The following is a 23,452-nucleotide window of genomic DNA, read 5'->3' as shown; positions in this document are numbered from 1 at the left end:
TTGTCCTTATTTGGGACCTGCCACCAGTCCTCAGCTGAATCCCCAGGCTCACACTTGACAACCCTCTAAACAAAAAGACAATCGCTACTGGCCTCTACAGAAATAGAGTGTAACACCTGCTGCGAAGAAAGCTTTGCCACACTGGCCTAGGAGCACCTGGGGCCAGTGGCTAAGAGCATGTTTCTCCCCCTTGGACATCCTCTGAGTGCCAGCGAGTGGGGGGGATGGCGACAGAGTTGTTGGTGTGGAGGCGGTCAGCCAGGTGTGCAGAAGCACCAGGCAGGTCCCTCCCCCAAAGACCAGGCTGTGGCAGACCCCACTGGGCTCGGGGGTCAGCTGGTGAGGAAAGCTCTAGGACATGGGATAAGGAAACATCTTAGGCTGATATCACTTGTTATTGACACCATCAGCTAAGCTGCCGTCTGAGTGATTAACCTCTTCAAGCACAAATGAGCAGTTTATGACCCTCCACGTTTTTTCCCATAAATGTCGATTAGAAAATGGTGCTGGTGAAAGCCTCACAGCCATTTTCAAGATGGAAAGGAGTTTGCTCATCTTCTAAGGTGGATGATGATAATAGTGGTGAACACCTGTATACTTTATAGGGAACAGAGTGCTTTTGCATACATTCTAAAACTGAGGCTTAGGAAAAAGTGAATCATTTACCAAAGTAATCCTTGGTCGAATTAAAAAGAGAGCCCCCCACGCCTGCTTCATGTAATTCTCATTGACAGCGTCTAGCACATTCCATGCCTCTGCAGGTCAGTGTTTCACCAAAATTTCTGACCCTGTCAAGCACTCTGCTGAGGAGGGTTGCTGAGGTAGAGTGTGGAGGAGAAGGCAAAGAAACACAGAAGAATGGGGAAGTGACCCCTGCCCAAAGGACACTTTCATTCAGTCTAGCTGGAATTCACAGATGAGAAGTCCGTTATTTCGAATCAAGAACTGGGGACCTCAGGACAGGGAAGAACGGGACCAGCACGCTCCATCTAGTACCTGGCTCGCACAGTGGGCTGTGTGCTCTCCAGCAGCAAGAGCCCCACGTCACACGTCACACACACTCACGTCCTCAATGTCTGCACATCCACTGTCTTTCCATTGGGCCACTCACCCCATGGCCTATATATCACATCAGGCAGTTCACACTTTGATTTGGAAAATCTGATTTTATGGGCTGAATTCTTATCTTTCCCACCTTTTTGTGATTTTTTTTCCTTTGGCTCATAGGAGATTCTCCTTAAGCTGCTGCTAATTACCAGTGTTTTCCAGAAAGCCCTTTCTGTTGCTAACATAGCCTGTACTGATACAGAAATAAGAATTCCAGCTCACTCAGATAGTAGTTGAGAGGTCCTAAATCAGACTTGCAAAATATAGAGTTGATGGCTTTGGAATGTATATAATTCCACGATTTTAATCCTTTGTTTCAGATAAAGGACAAAAGGAAGTCTAAGTAGGCAGGGCAACAGGCCTGCACAGCCAGGGTAGCCCCGCTTTAATCTGGTTCACTATCTAGTTGGGGTTCTACTGCCTAACAATGATTTTTTAAACCACTGATTAAATCCAACCGTCTTTTCTTTTTCAGGCTGAGAATAGGGATAAAAATTATTTTTGGAATGCCCAGTAAGTTGAAAAATTGGGCATTTTGCTAAACTCTTAATACCCAGTAAAGTATTCTGTCTGTCCTTCTCTGATTTATACCTACATGGGCATCTTACAGATGTGTGCAGGGACCTTGTCCCAGTGAGTAGGTGGATTTCATCATCGGGAAGCGTAGGCTCCACTCACTGTGGGGTGACCCAGGAGCAGGTGGCCTGCAGTGTAGACCTTGCTCTGACACTTAACATCATACCATCTTCGTTCCCTCAGTGTGAAACAAGAGAGCGCTCCCACTTCTGCCACCTCTGGTGGCATGAGTGTCATAAGCTCAGTGTGCTGTACAACAAGGATTTGGTGTCTTCCTTGTTGATAGATATATAAATATATTTAGTGACATCTTTCTTATATAAAGGATGATATTCCTTATTTTAGAGGTTTCTTATATTTAAGCCTCCTCTGATGTGTTGTTTTCTGCATATGTTTCTGGACCAGTTATTGACCAGACAGGGCAGACCTGTCCTGGTCTTTGATTCTCTTGCTGTTATAATTAATTAAGCACCCTCAAGTGCGCATGAGTAATTGAACTAATTTTGTCCAGTGCATAAGAACTTGTTCTTGTCTGTGCTGAACTTCTCCTGCTGAGATGTATGTGGAGTTACCTAGAAAATAATTGTAAAGCATTTTGCCAACTTAGTATGCCATTTGTAATTGTGCCAAATGCTTCTTAGGAATGTCCTTTTTCTTTCTTTTTTTTTTTTTTAACGCTAATTTCTTCTTTCTGAGTTTTCTCAATACTGGGGCTGGAGGAGTTCCCACTGGACCAGCAGGTATTGCTGATGCATGGGAACCACGCAGAGCAGACTTGCCAGGGCCTTTTTCACTCTCTTAGCAGCCAGGCACCGGCTCTTCTGAGTTAAGGCTCTTCTGAGTTAAGATACTGGTGCTGTTAGCCAACCACAGTCTGCTCCCAACCAGCAGAGGTGAAGCCCTAGGGCATCTAAAGGATCCGCGTGGATGCTCTGCGAGGCAGCCTCCTCCATTCATGAGAACTGCAGAGCTCCGAGTTGCCACCACTGCTGCTCAGTGTCTGCATCTCTGCAGGAGCCACGGCTTACCTGGCCTGCAATCTGCAACAGACAGGACAGTGTCTGCTCTATTTTTAACGAACAGGGGTGACCCCAGAAATTCTAATGAAAGGATAAATTAGTTACATTTAAATCCCAGGACATTCTTTCCCCATCCCCAACTTCCAAAAAATCTTTTACAAGGGAGGGATGGGCAATCCACAAATACAAGAGCAGGAGACATTGCTCCTGTGCAGGTGTAGTATGCAGACAAGTGCAAACAGATGAAGGTTCTACGGGCAGGGCCTGTGTGTTAAAAGCAAGTGTAGTGGTGGAGTGCACTAGTAGAGCATGGCATTTAGCAGCCATGGTGGAGTCGTGTCTTACCTCCAGCAAGAGGAACCTCACCGGGTAGCAGTACCCTGCTTGGATTCCACGAGAAAGGGGCCACAGAGTACGCCGAGAGGGGTGAAGTAGCGGCAGCAAGAGAAGGAAGGAGCCCTGGCTGTAAGCCATGAAAACTACATTGCTGTCCTCTCCACCACTGGCATCCCTCTCCTTCTCTGAGCCTTACACGCTGTGTAAGGCTCTTCCCAGGCCTGGGGCTTTACCTGTAAACTGTGAGGTATGACACAGAAAATAGCAGAGACCGCTTTTCTCCTGGGTTTGGGAATTCTTGGTATTTCTACTCACATATTTTTCCAAATCCGATCCCCAGTGTCTTTCCAGACCCTTTCCCCTTCATTTGTTTTTTCATTAAAATACGACATACATACAGCAAAACATAAAAATCCTAAGTGGACAGCCCAGTGAATTTTTACAGATATATACCCCCATGGAGCACCTGCATGGCTCAGTCCGTTGAGCATCCACCTCTGGTTCAAGTCATGATCTCATGGTTCATGAGTTCGAGTCCCACATTGGGCTCATTGCTGTCAGCACAGAGTCCTCTTCTGATCTTCTGTCCCCCTCTCTCTCTGCCTTTCCCCTGCTTGTGCTCTCTCTCTCTCAAAAATAAATCAAACATTAAAATACATACATATATGTATATACATATATATATGTGTGTGTGTATGTATGTGTGTGATATATATATCCCCGTGTAACACCCCCCAGATGAAGATAAAGCCCATTATCTGTATCCTACAGGCCTCCCTCTTGCCCTTCCTGGTCAGTATCTGACACTTGGTCAAAAGCAGACCTCTCTTCCACTTGCATCTCTTGTATCTGGAGGAAGGTTTAGAACTTTCGTACTTGAATTACACATTATATATTGTTTAATGTCAGGCTTTTGCTTGACATATTATGTCTATGAAATTCATCCACGTTATGGCATATGGTAGCAGTGTGTGCTTTTCTCACTGCTGTGTAGTATTCTAGTATGTGACTGTCTCTCTCCGTTCTATATTGGCATTTGGATTGTTTCCCCATTTGTGGCTCTTTAAGATTATTTTATTTTTTCAAATGTTTGTCTCTTTTTGAGAGACAAAGAGGTAGAGAGCAAACAGGAGGGGCAGAGAGAGAGGGAGACAGAATTCCAAGCTTAACCGACTGAGCCACCCAGGCACCCTGCCCCCGTTTGTGGCTCTGAAGGAAGAAGGCTGCTATAGACCTCTTGTGTGTCTTCTGGGCACATGTACAGCCATTTGTGTTGGGTCTGCACCTAGAGGTGGAACAGCTGGGTCATGGGACAGCTGTGTATTTCACTCAGTAGAAATTGCCCTACATTTTCTCAGAGTGATTGTATATCTTCACTCCCAACAGCAGTGAAAGTCCTGGGTGTTCCACATCCTCATCAATACTTGGTATCATTATTATTTTGTGGCGGGTTTTTATTTTAGGTATTCTGGTGAGCATCTAATGGTACCTTACTTTGTATGCCTTTATATGTGTGTGTGTTTAGTTTTTTAATGTGGGGAATTTCGGGCATTCAAAAATAGGATAGTGTGATGATGCCCCAGTGTACCCCACTGCCAGCGATACAAACCAGTGAGCCCCAATCAGTCCTGCCCCACATTCATTACATCTTCTTGATTCTCTCTCATACTATTTTGAAGTAAATCCGCAAATTTTTATAATTTCATCTGTAAACAAAGACTACCTCTAAATGATAACTTAAAAAAACACAGCCACAGGACTAGTATACCTAAGGGGAAAACAGCAGTATTTTCTTAATTTCAAATACCCAGTGTTCAAATTCGTAACTGCCTCATAAATGTCCCAGTTGCTCCTCACATTTTTTACTTGAATCAAGATGCAAGTTAAAATAGGCCTACACACTACAGTTGGTTGATATGTCTCTCAAGTCTCCTTTTAACCTATAGGTTCCAGACCTTTATCTTTTTTTTCTTAAAATATACATCGTAAAGGGGCGCCTGGGTGGCTCAGTCGGTTAAGCGTCCGACTTCGGCTCAGGTCACGATCTCACAGTCCGTGAGTTCGAGCCCCGCATCGGGCTCTGGGCTGACAGCTCAGAGCCTGGAGCCTGCTTCGGATTCTGTGTCTCCCTCTCTCTCTGGCCCTCCCCTGCTCACACTCTGTCTCACTCTCTCTCTTAAAAATAAATAAACATTAAAAAAAAATTTTTTTTTAATATACATCGTAAAGAAGCTGAGCTGTTTGTCCTGTAGAATTTCCCAAATCTGGAGTTTACTGCCTGCACACCCCTGATGTAATCTAGCATGTTCTTCTCTCCTCTGTATTTTTCTGTAAATTGGTGGTTGGACCTAGAAGTGTGATCAGGTTTCGGGGCAGTTTTTCTCATTTGTTTGTGGTCGGGGAACCCTCACTACCTTTTGCTGTCTCTTTGAAAGCTGCACCAAAGCCAGCTGGAGCTCCAGGAGGTGCGGCTCTCCTACCGACAGCTGCAGGTGAAGGTGGAGGAGCTCACCGAGGAGAGGAGCCTGCAGAGCTCTGCCGCCACCAGCACGTCCCTCCTGTCCGAGATCGAACAGAGCATGGAGGCTGAGGAACTGGAGCAAGAGAGAGAACAGGTGCTGATGCCCCATCAGTCCAGCACACGAGATTGCCTGGGGACTTCAGGAGCCCGTCAGCCCTCCCTTGTCCAGTTCCTATGGTTCCAGCTCCAGCCTGGCAAGGGCCTGTGGCCCTGTGCCTGTGTGAGCCCAGGCCTGCTGGCTGGAGCTGTCATGAAGCAGACCCTGACCGGAGCGTGTCCCTGGCTCACTGTTACCCAGTGCCTCTTAGGAAATGCTTGTCGGCTAATCCTCAGCCTCATGCCTCTTGCATTGACTGGGCTCTAGAACATTCATGATCCATCCAGTTGGCTTTTTTTCATTCTCCTCACAACCACTCACTCCCCTAATCATGATTCCCACCACAGTATCCGACTGTATAGAGAAATGGGAGATGGGTAGAGGGCTGGAGAGTTAAGAACTGGGAGTCCGTATAGATGTACTAGGCCCAGCATAAGTATCCATAGTTCTTGGGACAGGTGATTTAAAAAAGAAAAAGTCTTTCTGCCAGAACTAGGCTCTTGAGTATCAGCATGTTGGGTTCCTACGCTAGGACGAGCTGAGTGGGGGCGGTCCTCCCTAGAGCCCATAATCAGGAACAATTCTCTGTGGGGCAGCTGAGACTGCAGCTCTGGGAGGCCTACTGCCAGGTCCGCTATCTCTGCTCGCACCTCCGGGGGAACGACAGCGCTGACTCGGCCGTCTCCACGGACTCCTCGATGGACGAGTCTTCGGAAACCTCATCTGCCAAGGACGTGCCAGCCGGCAGCTTGCGCACGGCCCTCAGTGAGCTCAAGAGACTGATACAGAGTATTGTGGATGGCATGGAGCCCACGGTAAGCGGCTGGGCCGAGAAGCTCCCCACCCCACAGGACCCGGCTAGTGGGAGGTTGAAAGCAAGCACAGGGGATGAGGTTAACCCCAGAAGTGGAACCTTAAAGAGTCTGTAGCAACTTTGAGCCCTTACTGTTTGAGAGGTCTGTGTGCTGGTGATCGAGCAGAGGGGCAGCGTCCAGGAATGGAAGTTCCAGAGTGCTCTTCCTGCAGATACTGGTGTATAAGTGGAGTCCTTTTTCCACATGGTTAAATCCAGGCCATGGTGGCCTCCAGTTCAAGGGCTTTCCTTAAAAGTTTTGAATGTAGAAATTTGAATCCCGGTGAAAACTGCAAGTTATTTTTCTGTAGCTCATTGGTCCTCGTGATGGGGTTAGCTGAGAATAGGCAAACTGTCCAGACTGGAAGCCTCTGCTGAAAGGATACAAGGGAGCACGGAACGATGAGAAGATCAGCAAGGGCCTTTTAGAATTCCAGATGTGGCTCCTCTTGTGGAGATGAGGAGTGTTCCTATGGGCTTCCTGGGCAGACTGGCGTTTCTTCCAGCTTCGTGACAGATTTCCATTCACACCCCCGGCTCTCAGGCAGTTGTTTCACTTCGAGTTCCATCCTCCTACAGAATAGTTAACGTCCTTCTACCCATATTACATGAAGTCATGAAAGGGTGGTTGTCCTTACCTGAACATGTCGTGTTGGTGTGTGGAAGGTACTGTACTGTGGAGGCTGGGTCACTGGGGGAAGGGAGAGGTCAGAGGGAGGTGTGCTGTTCATGCGACTTCCCTGAAGCCTGAAACAAAAATAAATGTCTAGCTAATGTTTGCAGATCAAAATTGGGCAAGAGAATCTCTCTCCTCTAACTCTGTCTTCCCTCCTTTGTCTCCTCTTTTCTCTGCCTGTCTCTCCCTCCACTTCTCCACCCCATCTCCTCTATCCTGCTCTCCCCCAAACTGATCCATCCCTCCCGTCTCACTTCCCCCTCTCTCCCACTAACCATCTCACCACACCCGCCCCTGCTCTCGCCATCTCTGTGGTTGGTGGCTCTCTTTGGCTGTCAGAGCTCCCGGAGAATTGATGATGACTCCTTAGAAGAACAGATAAGGCAGACCAGTGAGGACTCAAGAGCCCTAAGGGAACTCATGGAGGGAGAGAGGGGTAAACTGAGGCAAAGCCTAGAGGAGCTGCAGCAACTCCACAGTCAGGTGAGCACCCCCATCCTCGGTCCAGTGCAGGGAATGTACCGTTGACCCCTCCCCCACAAGACTGTCTTGAGACCCTCGTGAGTTTCCCTCTCTCACGTCTCAGAAGTGGCTCTGCTCTCACAGATTCTCAGAGGACAGTGACCTGAAGTTGAGGTGAGCTCAAGAGAAGAGCACGGCCCTCTGGTTTAGCCCAAAGTAAAATTGTTAGGGATAAGAATAGCTGACCCTCCATTTCCTCCGGCGACATGCTGCCTTCCACAGAGCCCATATTATCTGGTGGATTCTGACAGTTTAAAGTGCCACAGCTCTCAGGACATTCACGGATGTTTTTCCAGCAGCTTCTGAGCAGGGAAGTTTGCAAACCAAGGAGCAATTGATCTTTGCAGGCCTGTTCTCTCTTTGTAACGCCATCACCTCCGCCAGCCTGTTTTTCAGCTTTAGAAGCACTTACTGCTGCCCTTGCTGTTCCTTTCCTGTTTGATCATGACTTTATCTCTTGAGAATCCTGGAGAAGGGCGTCTGTATTCCGATCTGAAAAGTTTTAAAAGGCTTAGGAGCAACCCCACCCAGAAAGGAGCTTCTAAATTCTATCCTAGGAGGTAAATAAGGCCCTTCCTTTTGACAGGGTTACGTGTAGTGTGCTGTCCCACTTGGGAGGGGGGGCACCAAACAGGTAGCATTTTAAACCCTGCCCCCACCCAGCCTGCCCCCTTCCTCCCTTGTCCAAAGCTGGTGGTCCCTTCCTGCTGCACCTGTTGCTGAGAGATGGAAGGTAAACCTGGCATTTGTTTCAGTCCGTAGTTATTAAATTTAAAAGACCCTATAGAAATAAACTCTTTTGGGGGGTCATGCCCATTAGATTTCCTAATATAAATCTCTTCGAAGATGTTGGGAGCCCCACCTGCAGCTATTGCTGTACTCTTCTTTCTGGGAGTGACCAGATAGCGAGGACAGAAAGATGCTATGAAAATGGTAGCTCATTTCTGGCCAAGCCCTAAAGAATGGGATTGAGCCGCCAAAGACATTCTCATGCCTAAAACCTGAGTCCCTCAGGCAGTCGTTTGGCCAGGGAGGAGTTCAGACCTAGCACAGGTCTTCACACTGTAAGAATACAAACAGGACAAAGTGGATCTGAAAACTCTTAGGGTTAATAAAAGTTTTGTTTACTTTAAAGCCTATTTAAATTTCTGTGGGGGTGTTCTGCTTATCAGCTCTTTGATATTGCCTGGGTTTTTTTGTTTTGTTGCTTCTCAGAATTACAAAACTAGAAACAGCAGAAGGCATTATTCAGAAGCATAAGCAAGGTGCAGGTTGCTGAGGGTCTGGATGCAACTATTTCCGAACTTATCTCCTCCACCAGGGAATCTTCCTTAAAAGTTCAGCTGATAAGTGGTTTATGCCAGATAACCCATCAAGCAGATAGTTACACTCAGTCCCATGGGGTTAGAATTGGGCCTCTTGAATGGCTCATCTCTCCCCAGAAGCGTAGTCAAAGCAGCAGATCTCTTAGCCAAACCACACCCATCCAAAGCCATCCCATGGAAGCAACACTGACCTCCCGAGGCAGTGGGCGGGATGCAGACTGGATTCCAGAATGCCAGTAGAAATGGTAGCCAGCACAGCGGGCACAACATTCCTCATGCAGTTGGTGGGGCAGCTACCGAGCACGGACCGTGTGCCACTGCTGCACTAGACCCTGACAAACACAGAATGAACAGGACAGCACTCCTGCGCTCCGCAGCCTCTCCTGGAATTGTGAGAAGAGTCAGACCAGCTCTGTACCCTGCCGTGGGGGTGTGGGGGGAGTGGGGGGGGATGACGGGGGTGGGAGGGGCGCGTGGAGGCAGAGTCCCAACAAGGTAATGCAAAACCAAAATTCCAGCAGGCAGCTCCTAGACTAGGGTGAGACCTCAGCCAGGGGCTGATCCAGCCTCCCAGCCCACTGCATTCCTACCAGAGAGTATGCTTTTTCCTCCTGGCGACTGGGCCAGAGGTAAAAAATGTGGGACCTGGAAGATGAAGTGATCTGACCCTCAGAAGCCTATCCAATTTTTAAAAGGGAGTCCAGGTTTCATTTAATTCATAATTGTGTTTGAGACCAGAATCCATAACCAGACTGCCCCACACCCTTGCGCCGTGGAGAGCCCCTTCCCCACGGCTTTGCCGGCTCCTGTTTCACCAGGGCTGACTGGGGTCTGGACGGCTGCTGAGAGGCAGGGAGGACCTTCAGAGCAATATAAAAAACAGTTATCTGTGGAGCCCCTCTGCCGATTCTCAAGCCAGTAAACCAGGCTGTGGGAGGTGCAATAAGAAACAGTCCCAGTCCTGTGTTTGGCTCCTTTATAGGGCCTGACAGGAGCGCTGGCCAGTTACTCCAGAAAGGGCATGAAAGCACAGTGGAGCATGTAGTGGGAACACAAGGCCTTCACTAATGAAATCTTGGTGACCCTCCTCTGTGAAATCTCCCTGTGTTCTCTCTCCTCCATGTTTCTAGCCACTGCCCTATTTCAGACCTTCACTCTTTCACACCCCAGCTTTGGTCGTATTTCCCCCAGCCCACTTAACCTCCACAGGATTTGGATTGATCTTCCTGAAGCACAGCTTGAAATGAAATACCCTTACAAGTTTTGGATTGACTTCCTATCATTAAGTAGTGGGAAGCCTCTAACCCTCGTGGCCCCCACAGTCTGGCTGCATTCTGGCCATTTAGCCTCTTTTCCTGTTGTTTCCATCTCCCCTCCTTTGTTTTAGCAGAATTGAACATGGGCTATGATAGGGCATGGCACACACTCCCTGTGCCTTCCTCACATCTGGGCCTTTTCCCCGGCCCTTTGCCTCTGTCCAGAAGATTCTCCCTGCCACCTGTACATATCAGCCCTACTCAGCCTTCAGGCCTCACTTCCTCCTTCAAACTCTTTTGGTTCCCTCCCTCCTGGAGCCCCCGGCCCTGCTTTCTCATGGTTCTCTCATTCAACAGCTCATCTTCCCAGTCAAACCTTAGACCCCCACGAGGACAAGCTTGAGGTCCGACTTCTCTTTGTCTTTTCCTAAAGCAAATAATTATTGAATGAAGGGGCAAATAAAGCCCTAGATGTAGGACTTCAAGATGTTTTCCTTGATCCTGTTCAATCGTGAGGACACTACCTTATGTGGGAAAAGTGGATTTAGGGGTGGCTATAACCTAAGTCAGTGTATAAACAAGCCAGGTTAGTCCTCATGACGACCATCAGCGAGGAGGTTCGCACTGGTGCAGAGAAGAGGAATGAGGAGAGCTTACCGCCAGGCACCAAGCTTGGTCCCTGATGTCATTAATCTCATTTGATCCTCACAACAACTTGATGATGGAACTACTTATTTTTACTCCTGCTTTTTATGAACAGTGTGGGCAGCTCAAAGAAGGTAAGTCCCTTGTTGTTTCTGAGGCAGATAGCTGATGGTCCTACCTTAACCAAGTTTTCCAGACCAAAGCAAAAAGCTCTTGTGGACTTTTATCTGGAGCATATTAAATGTTGGCATTTCCTGCCTAGCATGTAGTTTTATCTGTAGCTTACTCAGCTTGTCTGGCCCACAGCCAACCCAAGGCCATGTTAGGGTTTATTTGGTCTGAGGAGGTCTGACTCTCTCTCTGCCAGGTACTTCCCGAGTCTTGAGTTCCTGGCCTACCAGGCTGCAGAACCTGCTAGTATGTAGGGTGAGGCTGGGTTTCTGACCAGCATCCTGTGGACTAGCTGCACCCTATGGCCTCTGCAGATGCCCCAGCCTGTTCTTCCCTAGGGCTTCTAGCCCTGCTCACCACAACTGTCCCCACCACGAAAGCACAGAGCACCTGGTCCTGATGTTCCTCATCAGGCACCTAAGAGTACCAAATCCATTGCCCACAGTAACAGCGGACTGTCTGGTATGCCTCTTCACTGTTGAGTATCCTCTGATTTCTTCCTGAGTAGCTGATTTCCTCTTCCCTGGTAGCTGGCAAATCTGCCGTCTCAGTCTAGGGAGTCCGAAGCATCTCCAGGGAAGCTTGATCTTCAGGCTTGATCCTGGGGCCTTTGCTCAATTTCAGTCTGTCTGAAGATGATTAGGCCTGGGACTGGAGTAGGGGAGTACATTGAAATGGTAGCATCTGTCCCCTTGTGAGAGGGCTAGAGCTATATACATGGATCCTCCCTTCAAAAAATGTCCAAGTACGTGCAGTATTTAACAAGAGGGCGGGGCCAGTCATCCTGACTCCAGTCTGAGCTTACTGACTGGGAAGAAGGGGCTCACCCTTGCATTCATTCAACAAGTATTTACTGAGAGTTCTACCAAGCAGGATGTCCAGTTGCAAACAACAAAAACTCGCTCTGCTTAACTTAAGCAGAGAGAGAGGGAGAGACTATATTGGAATTAGGTCTGATAGCTTATAGACTTGACAGGAAGGCTGGAGAACTGAGCTCCAAAAACAGGAAGAAGCCATGGGAAGTGAGGCCACAGAAGGAATCTGCTGTCCATGTAATAATTTTACCCCTGGCCTGTGGCTTTGCCGACACCTCAAGGACTACAGTCCCAGGTGGGCTGTGTGATTGGCAAGTCTAGGTCACACACATATCCATGCCTGTGTACCTAGGAAATGATGTGTCTCTCCTCTTTTGGCTTCCTCAGTGGGGGGTGTATCCCCTGTCTTCCACCAAGACTCATGCAACCAGGAATGTCCCCCAGATAGGAAAGGATTTGGGATGATGACTAGCCAAAAATATGACAACTGTCCACTGCACAAGCAGTTTGGGATCAAGCACTGAACACAGGCTCTGAGATGCACAGATGAATAGGCTGTGCTTCCTGCTACTGCAGAGCTCTCGTGGGTAGGGTAAGCTGTGGTCACTGAGCGAGCCGCCAGGAAGGGCACGGTGCCACCAAAAGATGACTCCCAATGAATAGGCTGTGGGGCCATTCACTGAAGCATAGACCACAGAAAAGGTAGCAGGTTTGAAGTGAAAGATGATGACATCACATAGGTGTCTAAATTCCATCTGGCTTTGACCCGGGGAAGTTGAATGATCAGGCTGCCGCAAGTGCTGTCACAGAAATGGGAGCCAGGGCCCAGGCTTCGGGTCCAGCCGGGGTCCTGTGGATAGCAATGTTTCATGTTGAGTGCAACATGGCTGGAAACAAAACTTGAGTCCCTACCCCCAAAAATTTGTTTCCAAGCCCCGATGCATGTGTGGTCTTCATTAGTTCCCTGGGAGTGCCTTGTGGTGGAAGTGGCGGTGTGTGGTGGGCTGCCTATAAAGGGAATCTGGCATGCTGATTGCCTTCCAGGGCTGAATTTCATCCCCCACGCCCCCCCACCCCACCCGGCCCTGGCCAGTGGGCTCCAGCCTAGCATGCGGCATCCTTTCTCCAGAAGAGATGGGCCTCCCTCAGAGCCAGGGGCCGTGGAAGCTACATGCCCACACCACACACAGGCTCTGCACCTGCCTGGGGCTTCTTGTTCCTTTCTGTCTCTTTGAGGGAAACACTGCAGGCCAGGCCAGCAGCAATGATGTCACCACATCCATCCCTTTGGTCTCCTGTTAGGTGACACTGCTGAGTGTGGAGATGACTGCACTGAAGGAGGAGAGAGACCGACTCAGAGTGACGTCTGAGGACAAGGAACCAAAGGAGCAGCTTCAGAAGGCCATCAGGGACCGGGATGAGGCCATTGCGAAGTGAGTGGGCGTGGTGTGTTTAATTTTACTTGAATCACAAGCAACATGAGTATATGCTCAGTTTTAAAAGTTAAAGCATACAGAAGAATCCAAAAGTGAAAGTGTTTCCCTGCTGCCCATCCTCACCCCCAGCGTCTTTCTTCTCCCCAGACAACACTACTGTTGGAAGCTGGGTATATGTTTTTTGCAGATCTTTTTCCTGTACATGTGCAAGTGTAGAGCGATACAGTGGTTTGGGCATTTTTAAGTATCCATGGGCTGATGCTCTACATGGCTTGTGTTTTTTTCCACTTAGATCTTAGTTTTCCAATTTCGTTATATGTGTCTACCTCAACTTCTTTATTTTGAGGGGTGTTGTTTTTATTATGGACATTTTCAAGCATACACAAAAGTAGAAACAAGTAAGATGAATCCCTAACTTCCTGCCTGTTGGTTTCAACCCCAATCAGCAGATGGCCAGTACTGTTTCATCTATATCCCCACCCACTTCGTCCACCACCACCCCCACTGGACTGTATGAAAGCACATCACAAGATACTTTAGCATCTCATCCATAAACACTTCCGTGTGGATCTCCACCAGAAAAAGACTTTCTGGGGCGTCTGGGTGGCTCAGTCGGTTGAATGTCCGACTCTGGATTTTGGTTCAGGTCATGATCTCACACTGGGCATGGGGCCCGCTTGGGATTCTCTCCTTCTCCCTCTCCCCTTTCCCTGCCGGTGTGCACTCATGTTCTGTCTGTCTCTTTCTCTCTCTCTCTCTCACACTCACTCACTCAAGAAAAAGACTTTCTGTAAAACACAACCACAGTACAGTTGTCACACTTGAAAAAAACGTATCATTTGTCTCCTAGAGCTTTTCTACATTCTGAGTTTGATGCATTCTCCGACTGCATTTCCAGTAAACTGGTCATATTTTATTCATGTTTTGGGTTTTCTTTAGCAGGGAAGAAATGCATTCTCTTACATTCAAAAGATTTGGAAGTGCATTGGCAAAAAAACATATTTGCATATTCCCCATTCCCCTTTAAATTATTTGTTATCATGCATTCAGTCTATCCTAGTTACTGAGTGTACAGAGATAAAAGGTACTAAAAATGTGTCTGCTTATGGAGCCCTTTGCAACACATTTTGCCCTCTGTGTCACTTTAGTGTTTACAGAACACCTTCATCCTTTAACCCCCAGCCACAGCAAAGAATAGACATTTTTAATGCCCATTTTTACAGATGAGGAAACTGAGACACTGTCCCCGAGACCACAGCCAGTGGTGATCCCTGGCCTCCTGACTCCTGTCCCCACACCTTTTCCCCTTACCACCCAGGCTACTTGTCAGGAAACTAAAAAGAGGTCATTTGAAACAAATTGTAAGTAGATACTGTATGCCTTTTTAAAAAGTAGAAGGTAATTTCTGACTTTAAAATTGTAACTTCCCCACACCTTTCCCCTTCCACATACATTTGTCCCCTTCCTTCTGTTCTCTTCAATCATTTCATCAGCTCCATTAGTTTTACTTTTTCTATCTGGCCAGGACCTTATGTCAGACTGCTCGACAACTTCCAGTCCATTTAGGAGGTATGTTCCGCGAGGCTCCCAAACAAACCTGTGCATCTTTGCCACTGTATTGTGAATACTTGATTTATTAGTGAATACTTGAATAGCAGTGTAATAATTTGGAGTGGGAGCATACTTTTATGATAACAAAGGGTGAAATTGTGTCATACAGTTAGGGAATAAAATGGTAAAATTAAGGTGCTAATTGTGGAAGCCTCTATTGGGAATAAAAGGCAGAACGACGTTAGAAATAGAGAATGGCTGGTCACCTTCTCTCAGCTGGACAAGCAGAAGAGAGCTGAACATCAAGCTCTGACCATATTCTGCCTTCAGCATGGGAGGTGGGCGATCCAACCCGAGAAAGTACCAGGGCACAGGAGAGAAGACAGAACAGGAGTTATCCAGTCCCCTTCCCTTAGTAAGTGGAACCCAGCTCTGACATCTGGGTGACTGAGGAAGCCAGCAAGTCTCCACAAAACCTTGAAATGAATGTCTTCGTCTTTTGTCAGAGGAGGCCCAGTGAACCTCCTGGCATCTGACCAACGGAGCTGATTTGCAGATTGTCCTTGCTGAGTAGGGAGAACTCTGCAGTGAGGCCCCTGCCCTTCATGGACCCTATATATTAGGCTGGCCCTTAGGGAAGGTGTTAGTTAGTTAGATCACTCCAGTAGGATAGCTTTTTTTCTATCCGTTAGAAATTAAACTCTTAGTATACAGAATTGACACAACAGACCTAAGGAATCATTTAAATGTGGGGAGTGGCCTATACTTTGTATAGGACCTTAGGAGTTTTACAAGATGTTTTCATTTACATCATCTCTGATTCTGCATCCTGACCACTTTAGAATCACCTGGGGAACACCGTGGATGCCAGGGCCCTCTCCAGAACATTTCAATCTGAATCGCCTAGTTTGGGGCTGCTTGTTAAAAGTGCCCCCCAACCCCCACCCCATGATTCTAGTGTGTAGTCAGAGGAGTGAGAACCCCCAAGAAAAATAACTTCCCTCTCTTCACCAGCTACAAAAACCTTATTAAGGTGTTCTTTATCCCACACGGTAGATGAGTTTCAGAAAAGTTAAGTAATGATTTTATCTCCTTGCAGGTAAATGGCCCTCACTAAAAACAAAAATGTGGGGCTGGCAGCCTAACAAAAACAAAAAAAAAGTCAGTTACTAGTGGTTTCATTTAAATAAGGAATTCTAGCCGTTTGAGGCATTGCTTTTTAAAATTCTGATGAACATATTGATGAGCGGCCTCTGCAGCTTAGCTCTCCTGCTCTGGGGTGTCTCGTGAATGATAAACACCAAGATTCTCTAGTGAGCAAATGTTCTCTAGAGTGCAGTCCGAGGCTGGAATGCAGAGGTCAGCAAGACTGGCCTTGTTTCCGGGGTTTTCTGGAAGGAAGGGTCCCTGCTGTGTGCCCCTTGGTCCGCACATTCTGGGGTGTCCAGGCTTCTCGTGGCGCCACCTGCTGGCAGATGCCCTGCCACTCTTGAGGCTGCAGCTGTCTCCGGTGCAAGGGGGGGTGGGGTGGGGGGAGACAGGCGTCCATGGCAACCGGTGACACGCAAGGATTTCCGCTGTTTACCGCCAGCCAATGGCAGCGGGCATGACAGGGCTCCCTGAGACGTCTGAGACCTGAGACGCCGGCCCTCATTGGACGTCCTCAGCTCCTGGCCCCTCAGCCGCAGTGCGGTGGGCGGACTGGGGTGTTGCAAGCCTTCTGGACCGGCTTTCCTGGGAAAGGCGGACGGGGCGCCGTTCTGCGGCCATGAGGTGTCAGGGGAGGTGACTGGACGGGTAGATTTGTGGCCAGAGAGGAAGTGCTGGTCATGGCGGCGGCCCCGAGAGCTTTACCCCCACCTACCCTACCTCCCAACCACGCTTCCCTTGGTGCAGCCCCTGTCCGAGGCCCCAGGAAGGAGGCCTCTATAGGCAGGTCCTGTAGCTGTCCTTGGGACGGGCACCTGGGTCGCTGGCCCTGTGCATGGAGGCATTTTTGCATTGCCATTGGGAATGCAAAAGGTAGCAGTTGATAATGGGGGCTAAATAATGTCCAGTTTGGCAGGTGGGCAACCTGTGTTCCTTGGCAGAAGCTGTTCAGTTAGTGTCTTATATTTTTTAGTCCCATTCCCCCAGCCCTGAAAAAATTTAATTTTGTTTTGCGTTGAACAACTATGATTTAAGAATGTTGGAAAAGGCAAACAGAGTAATATGTGAAACATACTAAACTATGAAAATACAAAATGCAAAAGTATGTAGGATCCCATCAGCGATCATCCAGAGATAGCCAAATAGACTTTTTTTTTTTTTGTATGACCTTTTTTTCTTTTACAAAGCCAGTATCCTGTTAGACCTTGTCTTGTGCTTTTCTCCAACTCAGCAAAACGTCGTATTTCCCCACTGTTTGAATATTCACTGTCGTGGTTGGTTGTGATGACTGTGTTCTACCATATAATTGTTCTGCCAACAATTGTTGGCAACTATGATTAGCTAGGGTGTAGTCACCACCACTATGTGGCTACTTTGGCACTTGTGTGGCCTCTTTAGGATAGATCCCTTGGGCCGGGGGCATTGCTAGTGAAAAGGAGGGGCCAAGAGGATAAGGGCCTTATCTCTCATGGGGACTGGCCTTTTTGGGGAGGGATTAGCAACTTCATAGTACTGTGTGAGGCCTTTGATCTCCTCTGGGTTCCAGTCTTCCTCAGTATCCTCCTCTCAAAACTGCTCTTCATCCATGAGATGGGGAGGCAGGGGCTCCCTTCACCCATAGGTCGTCAAAACAGTTGAGAAAAGGGATATGAACCCGTGCTGTGAACTTTCCAGCTTTCTACAAATAACATCCTGGTTACTGTCACAGCTCCTATTTGTTGCGAGTTTAAGGTCGGAGTCTGTCTCCTCGTCCTGTGGACCCCAGGTGCCCACGTTCACCCTGGCTTGTCTGTTTTCAGGAAGAATGCTGTGGAGCTGGAACTTGCCAAGTGCAAGATGGACATGATGTCACTGAACAGCCAGTTGCTGGATGCCATTCAGCAGAAACTGAACCTCTCACAGCAGCTTGAGGCGTGGCAGGTAAAGAGCCCTGAGTCCCTGGGGTGAGTGAAAACAGGGCTTGGGGGAAGGGGGGGGGGGGGGAGGGAGTCTTCAAACCCAAGCAGCGCGTGAGGAGAGTTTGTTACTAGAGGGTCCCGTGCATGTGGGTGAGTCTCCAGGGAGGAATGCCTGAGGATGCTTCCAGAGCGGTGGGGCAGGGGCTTCCTTCAGCTGGTCATCCCAGTTTTGTTTAAATTAGCTGGAAAGAAGTAGCTGTTAACACAGAGGGCCCAGGAAGCCCTATTTGGTGGAACCGAAATTCACAACTGGATGTAGTTCGTCAGCTGCTGCCCTTCCTTTTCTCGAAGGCCAGCTTCATTTTGCCAGAGAGCACTATCCTGGGGGAAAGGGGTCTTTGGGTCATCTCCAGGACCACCATGTTCAGAGTCCCGTCCGCCTGCTCTGCCCCAGCCCCAGCACAGCTCCCCTCTGGGCCAGGGCTGTCCTTGCTCTTTGTTAATGAGGTTCGAGTGGTACGATTTCAGGATATGGGTGTATCTATTCGTGTTTCTCCCCCAAGAAATCCTCAGGAGGCCAGGAAAGAGCCCACCACCCCCACCCCCGGCTGGGGGACGGGTTAGCAGTGACCATTCCCCCGAGGGCCCTGCGGGGCTGGCTGCAGGAGCACAGCCCCCTTCCCCAGAGACATGGTCCCTGACCCCTCAGCCTCTCGCTCACGAGCAGCTGGCCGTCCCCTGGCTTACGGCCCCTGTTCTTCTCTCTTCTCTCCCGGCTACAGTTTGCTTCCTCAGGGCTTTTTACTATCTGGCTCCTTTGGTTTCTGATCTAGTGGCCTTTCTCAGTTCCCGTATCAACAGCTTTAGTTGTACACCCCTCCTGCCTTTGAGGTGAGATCGACCCCCCGTCCCACCCACCCCAACCCTGCTGCCATCACAGTCCCGCCCCTGCCGCCTTCCTGTGTGTGGCCCACCGTGTTGTGTGTGCCAGCGTCCGGCGTCATCTCATGCCGTGTGCCATGCCGTCATTTGCAGCTCTCCTCCCATCACCGCGTCCAGTGAACATGCAGCTCGTAGGCCAGGACCACCGGGCCGGCCCCTTTTTGACTGGCTAAGCCCTGATTTCTTGGTGCTCCCTCCTCATAAATGGGCTGTTTTGCCCACACAAGTACTGGAAGGGGTGGAATTATAAGCGGTTCATGCATGCGTCTGTACGAAGTTCTAAAGGGATGCATTTCGTGGGATTACACGGTATAAAAAATGCAATTTGCAATTGCCAGAAAAAGCATTGGCACCTCAAAGGGTTTCTGTTTGGAGGACCCTGTAACATTCCCAACGTACGTAACAGATTTTACTGAGCATGTCCTAAGTGCCGGGCACTGGGCCCAAGATTCGGCAGGGGGACCTCAGGCAGAGAGCATGCCCCCTATTTCTGTGAGGAGGAGAGGCGCTGGAAGAAGTTGAGTGTGAAGAAAGAGGAGAGGAAAGTGGGAGAGCAGGACACGGACAAGGGTAGGGAGCAGGACGTCCACCCTTGCTGCTACCTGGGGCCGGGGTCAGGAAAGTCCCTTTGTTTCACACCGAAACCTGCAGAGAAGTTAGTGTGACACCACGTGGTGACAGCGTGGGTGTGAGTGCAGGAGGTGATGGACAAGGGGGGGGGGGGGGGGGGGCCCCCCCCCCCGGGGGGCGGGGCGCGCCAGCCCCGCTTCTGCCCGGGCCCTCACTGTCCTGCGCTCCGGCAGGACACGAGCCCGCTGACTCGCCCCGAGGCGTCCCGGAGCCCACTGGGTTTAGGGGTGAAGAGATCAGGCAAACACTTGTTACGTTCCTGCTGATGTTCACTAGACAGGGCTGTTTGTTTCTAAGCCAGTAGTTTTCATACTTTGTCGGTGGCAGAATGCTTGGTCAAGTGGAATCTTGTGCAGAATCGGAATCTAATAACTAGAATGGAGAGAGGGTGGAGCTGCTCTGCCCAAAAGCCCCTGGGGGGCGGGGCGGGGCGGGTAAAAGATGCTCTAGATGCTGTGCTGTAAGGCGGCCGAGGTGAGGGGGGCATTTTCTAGGCAACTTTACCAAACCGGGGAAGGGTGCCGCCCCAGTGAAGAAGCCAAAGATCTGGGCCTAAGCTGGAGCAGGGCGGGCAGTGAAGATAGTGATGCCCGTGGCCTGTGCCACACCTGTGCTGAGCCATGCCAGCGGAGGGCAGCCGCGTGGGGTCGCTAGTGGGGACGGCGGCACCTGGGAGCCTGTGTCCTTGCCGCGTGGGGCTGCCAGTGGCATCTAGGCACCAGTGGTGCGAGCTGGTGTAACCTGAAGGGGGCAAAGGGACAAGAGAAGCCCCCTGAGGCTGACCCTTTGGACTGGAGAGCTGGCGGGCGACATGATGCTAGGGCCTCTCGGGAGGGGTGCCGGAGAGAGACACCCAGCCCCAAGAGCGCGGGAGGCAGGGCAGAGGAGGCCAGTCACAGGCAAGGCCTGGGTAGAGACAGGGAAGTAGCAGCGTGGGCCCGGGCCTGCCCTGCTCTGGGCTTGGAGCAGGGCCAGACCCGTGGTGGGGCCTGCCAAGCAGCCAAAGCCAGCAGGGAGACGCCCCAGGCCCTGAGGCTGAGGTGTCAGTGGCTCCTGTGCATCGGGCATCATGTCTACATTTGCTGTCTTCTTGGTCGAGGCGGCCTGGCTGTGGCCCCGTTCAGTCATCTGGTCTCATCCCATCCTCCTCCTCCTCCTCCTCCTCATCATCATCTTGCGTCCTTCTGACATTTGCTCCCTGTCCCCGCCCCTGCCCCCGCGGCACCAGGTCGGAGCCCTGCTCAGCCCGTTCGCTCTGCCCTCTGCAGGATGACATGCACAGGGTCATTGACCGGCAGCTGATGGACACGCGCCTGAAGGAGCGGAGCCGGCCTGCTGCCGCCCTCTCGGGGGCCCGGGGCGCGGGGCGCGGGGACGAGCCCAGCACCGCCGAAGGCAAACGGCTCTTCTCGTTCTTCAGGAAAACTTAGGCTGGGAGGAGTCAGGCCAGCAAGGACGGGCGACTTTGGACTAGAGGTGACTGAAATGGGGTGCTTGCACGAGGGCTCCCCTGGGCCAGCTCGGCGGCCGCACTGCCCACCTACACCGGGGCCGAGTCGTCTGGGAGGGCCCACTCGGCCTCTGAAGGCTGCCCTCAGCAGAGGGATAGGCGGCAAGCCCTGTCCCCACTGCCAGGCCACACCCAGCCTGGGCTTCCCCTGGATCCGCTGTTGTTGAGCGGGGCTCAGGCTGTCTCCAGAGCGGGCCCTTGCTTGGGCTCTGCCACTCAGACCCAGTGGATCGCAGCCCACCCCGCCCACCCCTCAGTGGCTCCCGAATCCAACCCCAGGCACTGCTGCGCCCCGCCCCACCCCCAATTTTAGATTACGGGGAACAGAAGGAATGGAGGCTGTTCTCTGCATGCCTCAGGAGGCTGTCGTGGCCCCCAGCTGGCCTGAGCTGCGGGGGCCTGGTGCCTACAGGACACCGGGCCCATGGCTAAGCCTCCGTCTCTCCCCCCCAGCCTCTGGCCCAGGGAGTAAAGGGGGAAGCGGCTCCTCACCCACGTGCATGCACCTCTGCCCAGAGCACCTCTGCGGCAGGAGGCCCAGCCTGCAGGGCCCGACGGCCGGGGGCTCTTCTCTCGCACTTGGCCTGGATGGGCCTCAGCGGGGCTTGGCTGATGCCATCCCGAGCTCAGGAGGAAGGGCCCTGCCCTGCTGGCCACCACTGTTCTTCCTCCCTGGCCTCCAGGCCAGCCAGTGTTCTCATGGGCCCTCTGCAGGCTTTAGCCAATCCAGCCCTTTCCCCATCATGGGGCCAGAGCGAGGAGGGGGTCTCCTCCTCTTCCGGGGGCCCCCTGCTCCCCTCACACATACAAGGTGTTGGCTCAGCCGAGCGAGTCCAGGCCACAATGGCCCCAGAGGGGTCTGCAGTCAGCCACCTCCACCTCAAGGGCAGCACTGGCACCACAGGGCGTCTGCCTCCAGATACTGCCCGCCAGGCCTGCAGAAGGATGAATCCTGCAGCCTGCTGCTTCTGCTCCTTCCTCAGCAGCCATCCCACCTTCTCTGCTGAGGCCCTCACTCAGAGGCACCCCGGGCTGAGTCAGCCCGCAAGCTGCTTTACAAAGGATCATCTCCCTCCCGCACACGGGAAAAGCACAGCAGGGACGAGCGGAAAGAATGTACCTATAGATATGTACATACCACAGTGCTGTAATTTTGTATGTAGCAATCATGTAAATACATGTATGGATTTTATAATATACATATTCTATATAAATCTATAAAGGCATATTTTTAGAAAAACAGCGCACCACTGCTTCTTTTGAAAATAGTCTAAGAATAAAATGAGTTTCTACAGAGCCTCCCGCCTCCATCATTGGGTACCTGGAGGGCTTGTCTGGGCGGAACGAAGCTCACGTTTCAGAAGCGCCGCCAGCTGGCTGTGGTGGTAGAGGCACTAGTGAGTCCTTCACGCACATGGGAGCTCACCTCCCATGTTGGCGTGACCGGTGGGTGGATCCGGCCAGGAAGGGGCATCCTGTCCGTGACAGCCCTGTGGGGACCGCCTCCACGCCCGCCCGGGGCCCGGGCGCCCCGCCAGCGCTACAGCTGCCCGGCTATGGGCGGGCCCCGCCGGCACTGCTCCCCAAGCCTTGAGTGGGCCCTGCAGCTCGCCAGAAACCGAGCCAGAAAGAAATCACTGCTGCATCCGTCCAGGCACGTGGGGAATGAACACGGCACTTCCCGGGGCATCGTCCCACCTGTGCGTCACACCAGAGGAGCTGCTCGACCTGGACCAGCCTTTTGTGGAGAAAGCAAACTTGGCTTCTGAAAGCATCCCTGGGCTTCAAAAGGCACCTGTGCTGGACTCCGACCAGAACAAACAAGAGCTGGATCCAGAGGGCGGGAAGAAACCGGGCCCACCCAGAGCACAGCTGGAGGAGAGGAAATAGATCCTGGAAGAAAACTTGGCAGCTTGAACCTTTATTTTTAGTATTTTTTTAAAAAGCATAATTAGAAACTTTCAATACAGAAATAATCCTAGCAAACCATTTAAAAGTTTTGTTCGACAGGAATTTCACATCAGGTCCACCAGGACGTCGGTCTAGCCCTGTGAATCCCCCCCCCCCCCCCCCCCCTCATGCGTGCAACACTCAGTGGGACAGGCACACCGTCGTCACCAAAATCACCCCACCACCTGGGTCTGGACAACCAGTTGCCAGAGCCACGGTGCCTTCTTGCCTGGGCTGGAAACATCCAGGACCCCTTGCCCTTATTGCTTGAATCTGCAAGCACTGCCACACTGACGTCACGTGAGTGCTGCCCCCCCCCCCCCCCACAGGACTGTGGTCATTCAGGGTGGCCACGCTGCACAGCACGGCTCCCCCAGGCCCAGGGCTCCCCCACCTCTGCAGGCGGCTCCAGCGAGGGCCTGGCCATGCAAGCACAGGCTTTTGGCAGTCTGGGGAAGTGGAGGGAC

At 51.0% G+C, this 23,452-nt stretch overlaps 1 protein-coding gene across 2 annotated transcripts in view; it reads left to right on the top strand.

Moving 5' to 3' along the window:
- Positions 1-22,332, top strand: part of BICDL1 (BICD family like cargo adaptor 1) — a 104,621-nt gene extending 82,289 nt beyond the window's left edge. The window contains exons 5-10 of one of the 2 annotated variants that reach the window (XM_049619254.1): positions 5,474-5,653; positions 6,253-6,471; positions 7,525-7,668; positions 13,222-13,352; positions 17,855-17,975; positions 20,794-22,332. In XM_049619254.1, coding sequence (XP_049475211.1) covers positions 5,474-5,653; positions 6,253-6,471; positions 7,525-7,668; positions 13,222-13,352; positions 17,855-17,975; positions 20,794-20,955 — 957 coding nt within the window. In that variant the 3' untranslated portion in view covers positions 20,956-22,332. The remainder of the gene's footprint in view (positions 1-5,473; positions 5,654-6,252; positions 6,472-7,524; positions 7,669-13,221; positions 13,353-17,854; positions 17,976-20,793) is intronic. The other variant, XM_049619255.1, reaches the window with a different exon arrangement.
- The last annotated feature ends 1,120 nt before the right edge of the window (positions 22,333-23,452 follow it).

The sequence above is a fragment of the Panthera uncia genome (genome assembly GCF_023721935.1).
Source record: "Panthera uncia isolate 11264 chromosome D3 unlocalized genomic scaffold, Puncia_PCG_1.0 HiC_scaffold_8, whole genome shotgun sequence".
In the NCBI taxonomy this organism is placed as follows: Eukaryota; Metazoa; Chordata; class Mammalia; order Carnivora; family Felidae; genus Panthera; species Panthera uncia.
Note: the sequence above shows the minus strand (reverse complement) of the source record. Positions and strands in the feature narration are given on the sequence as shown.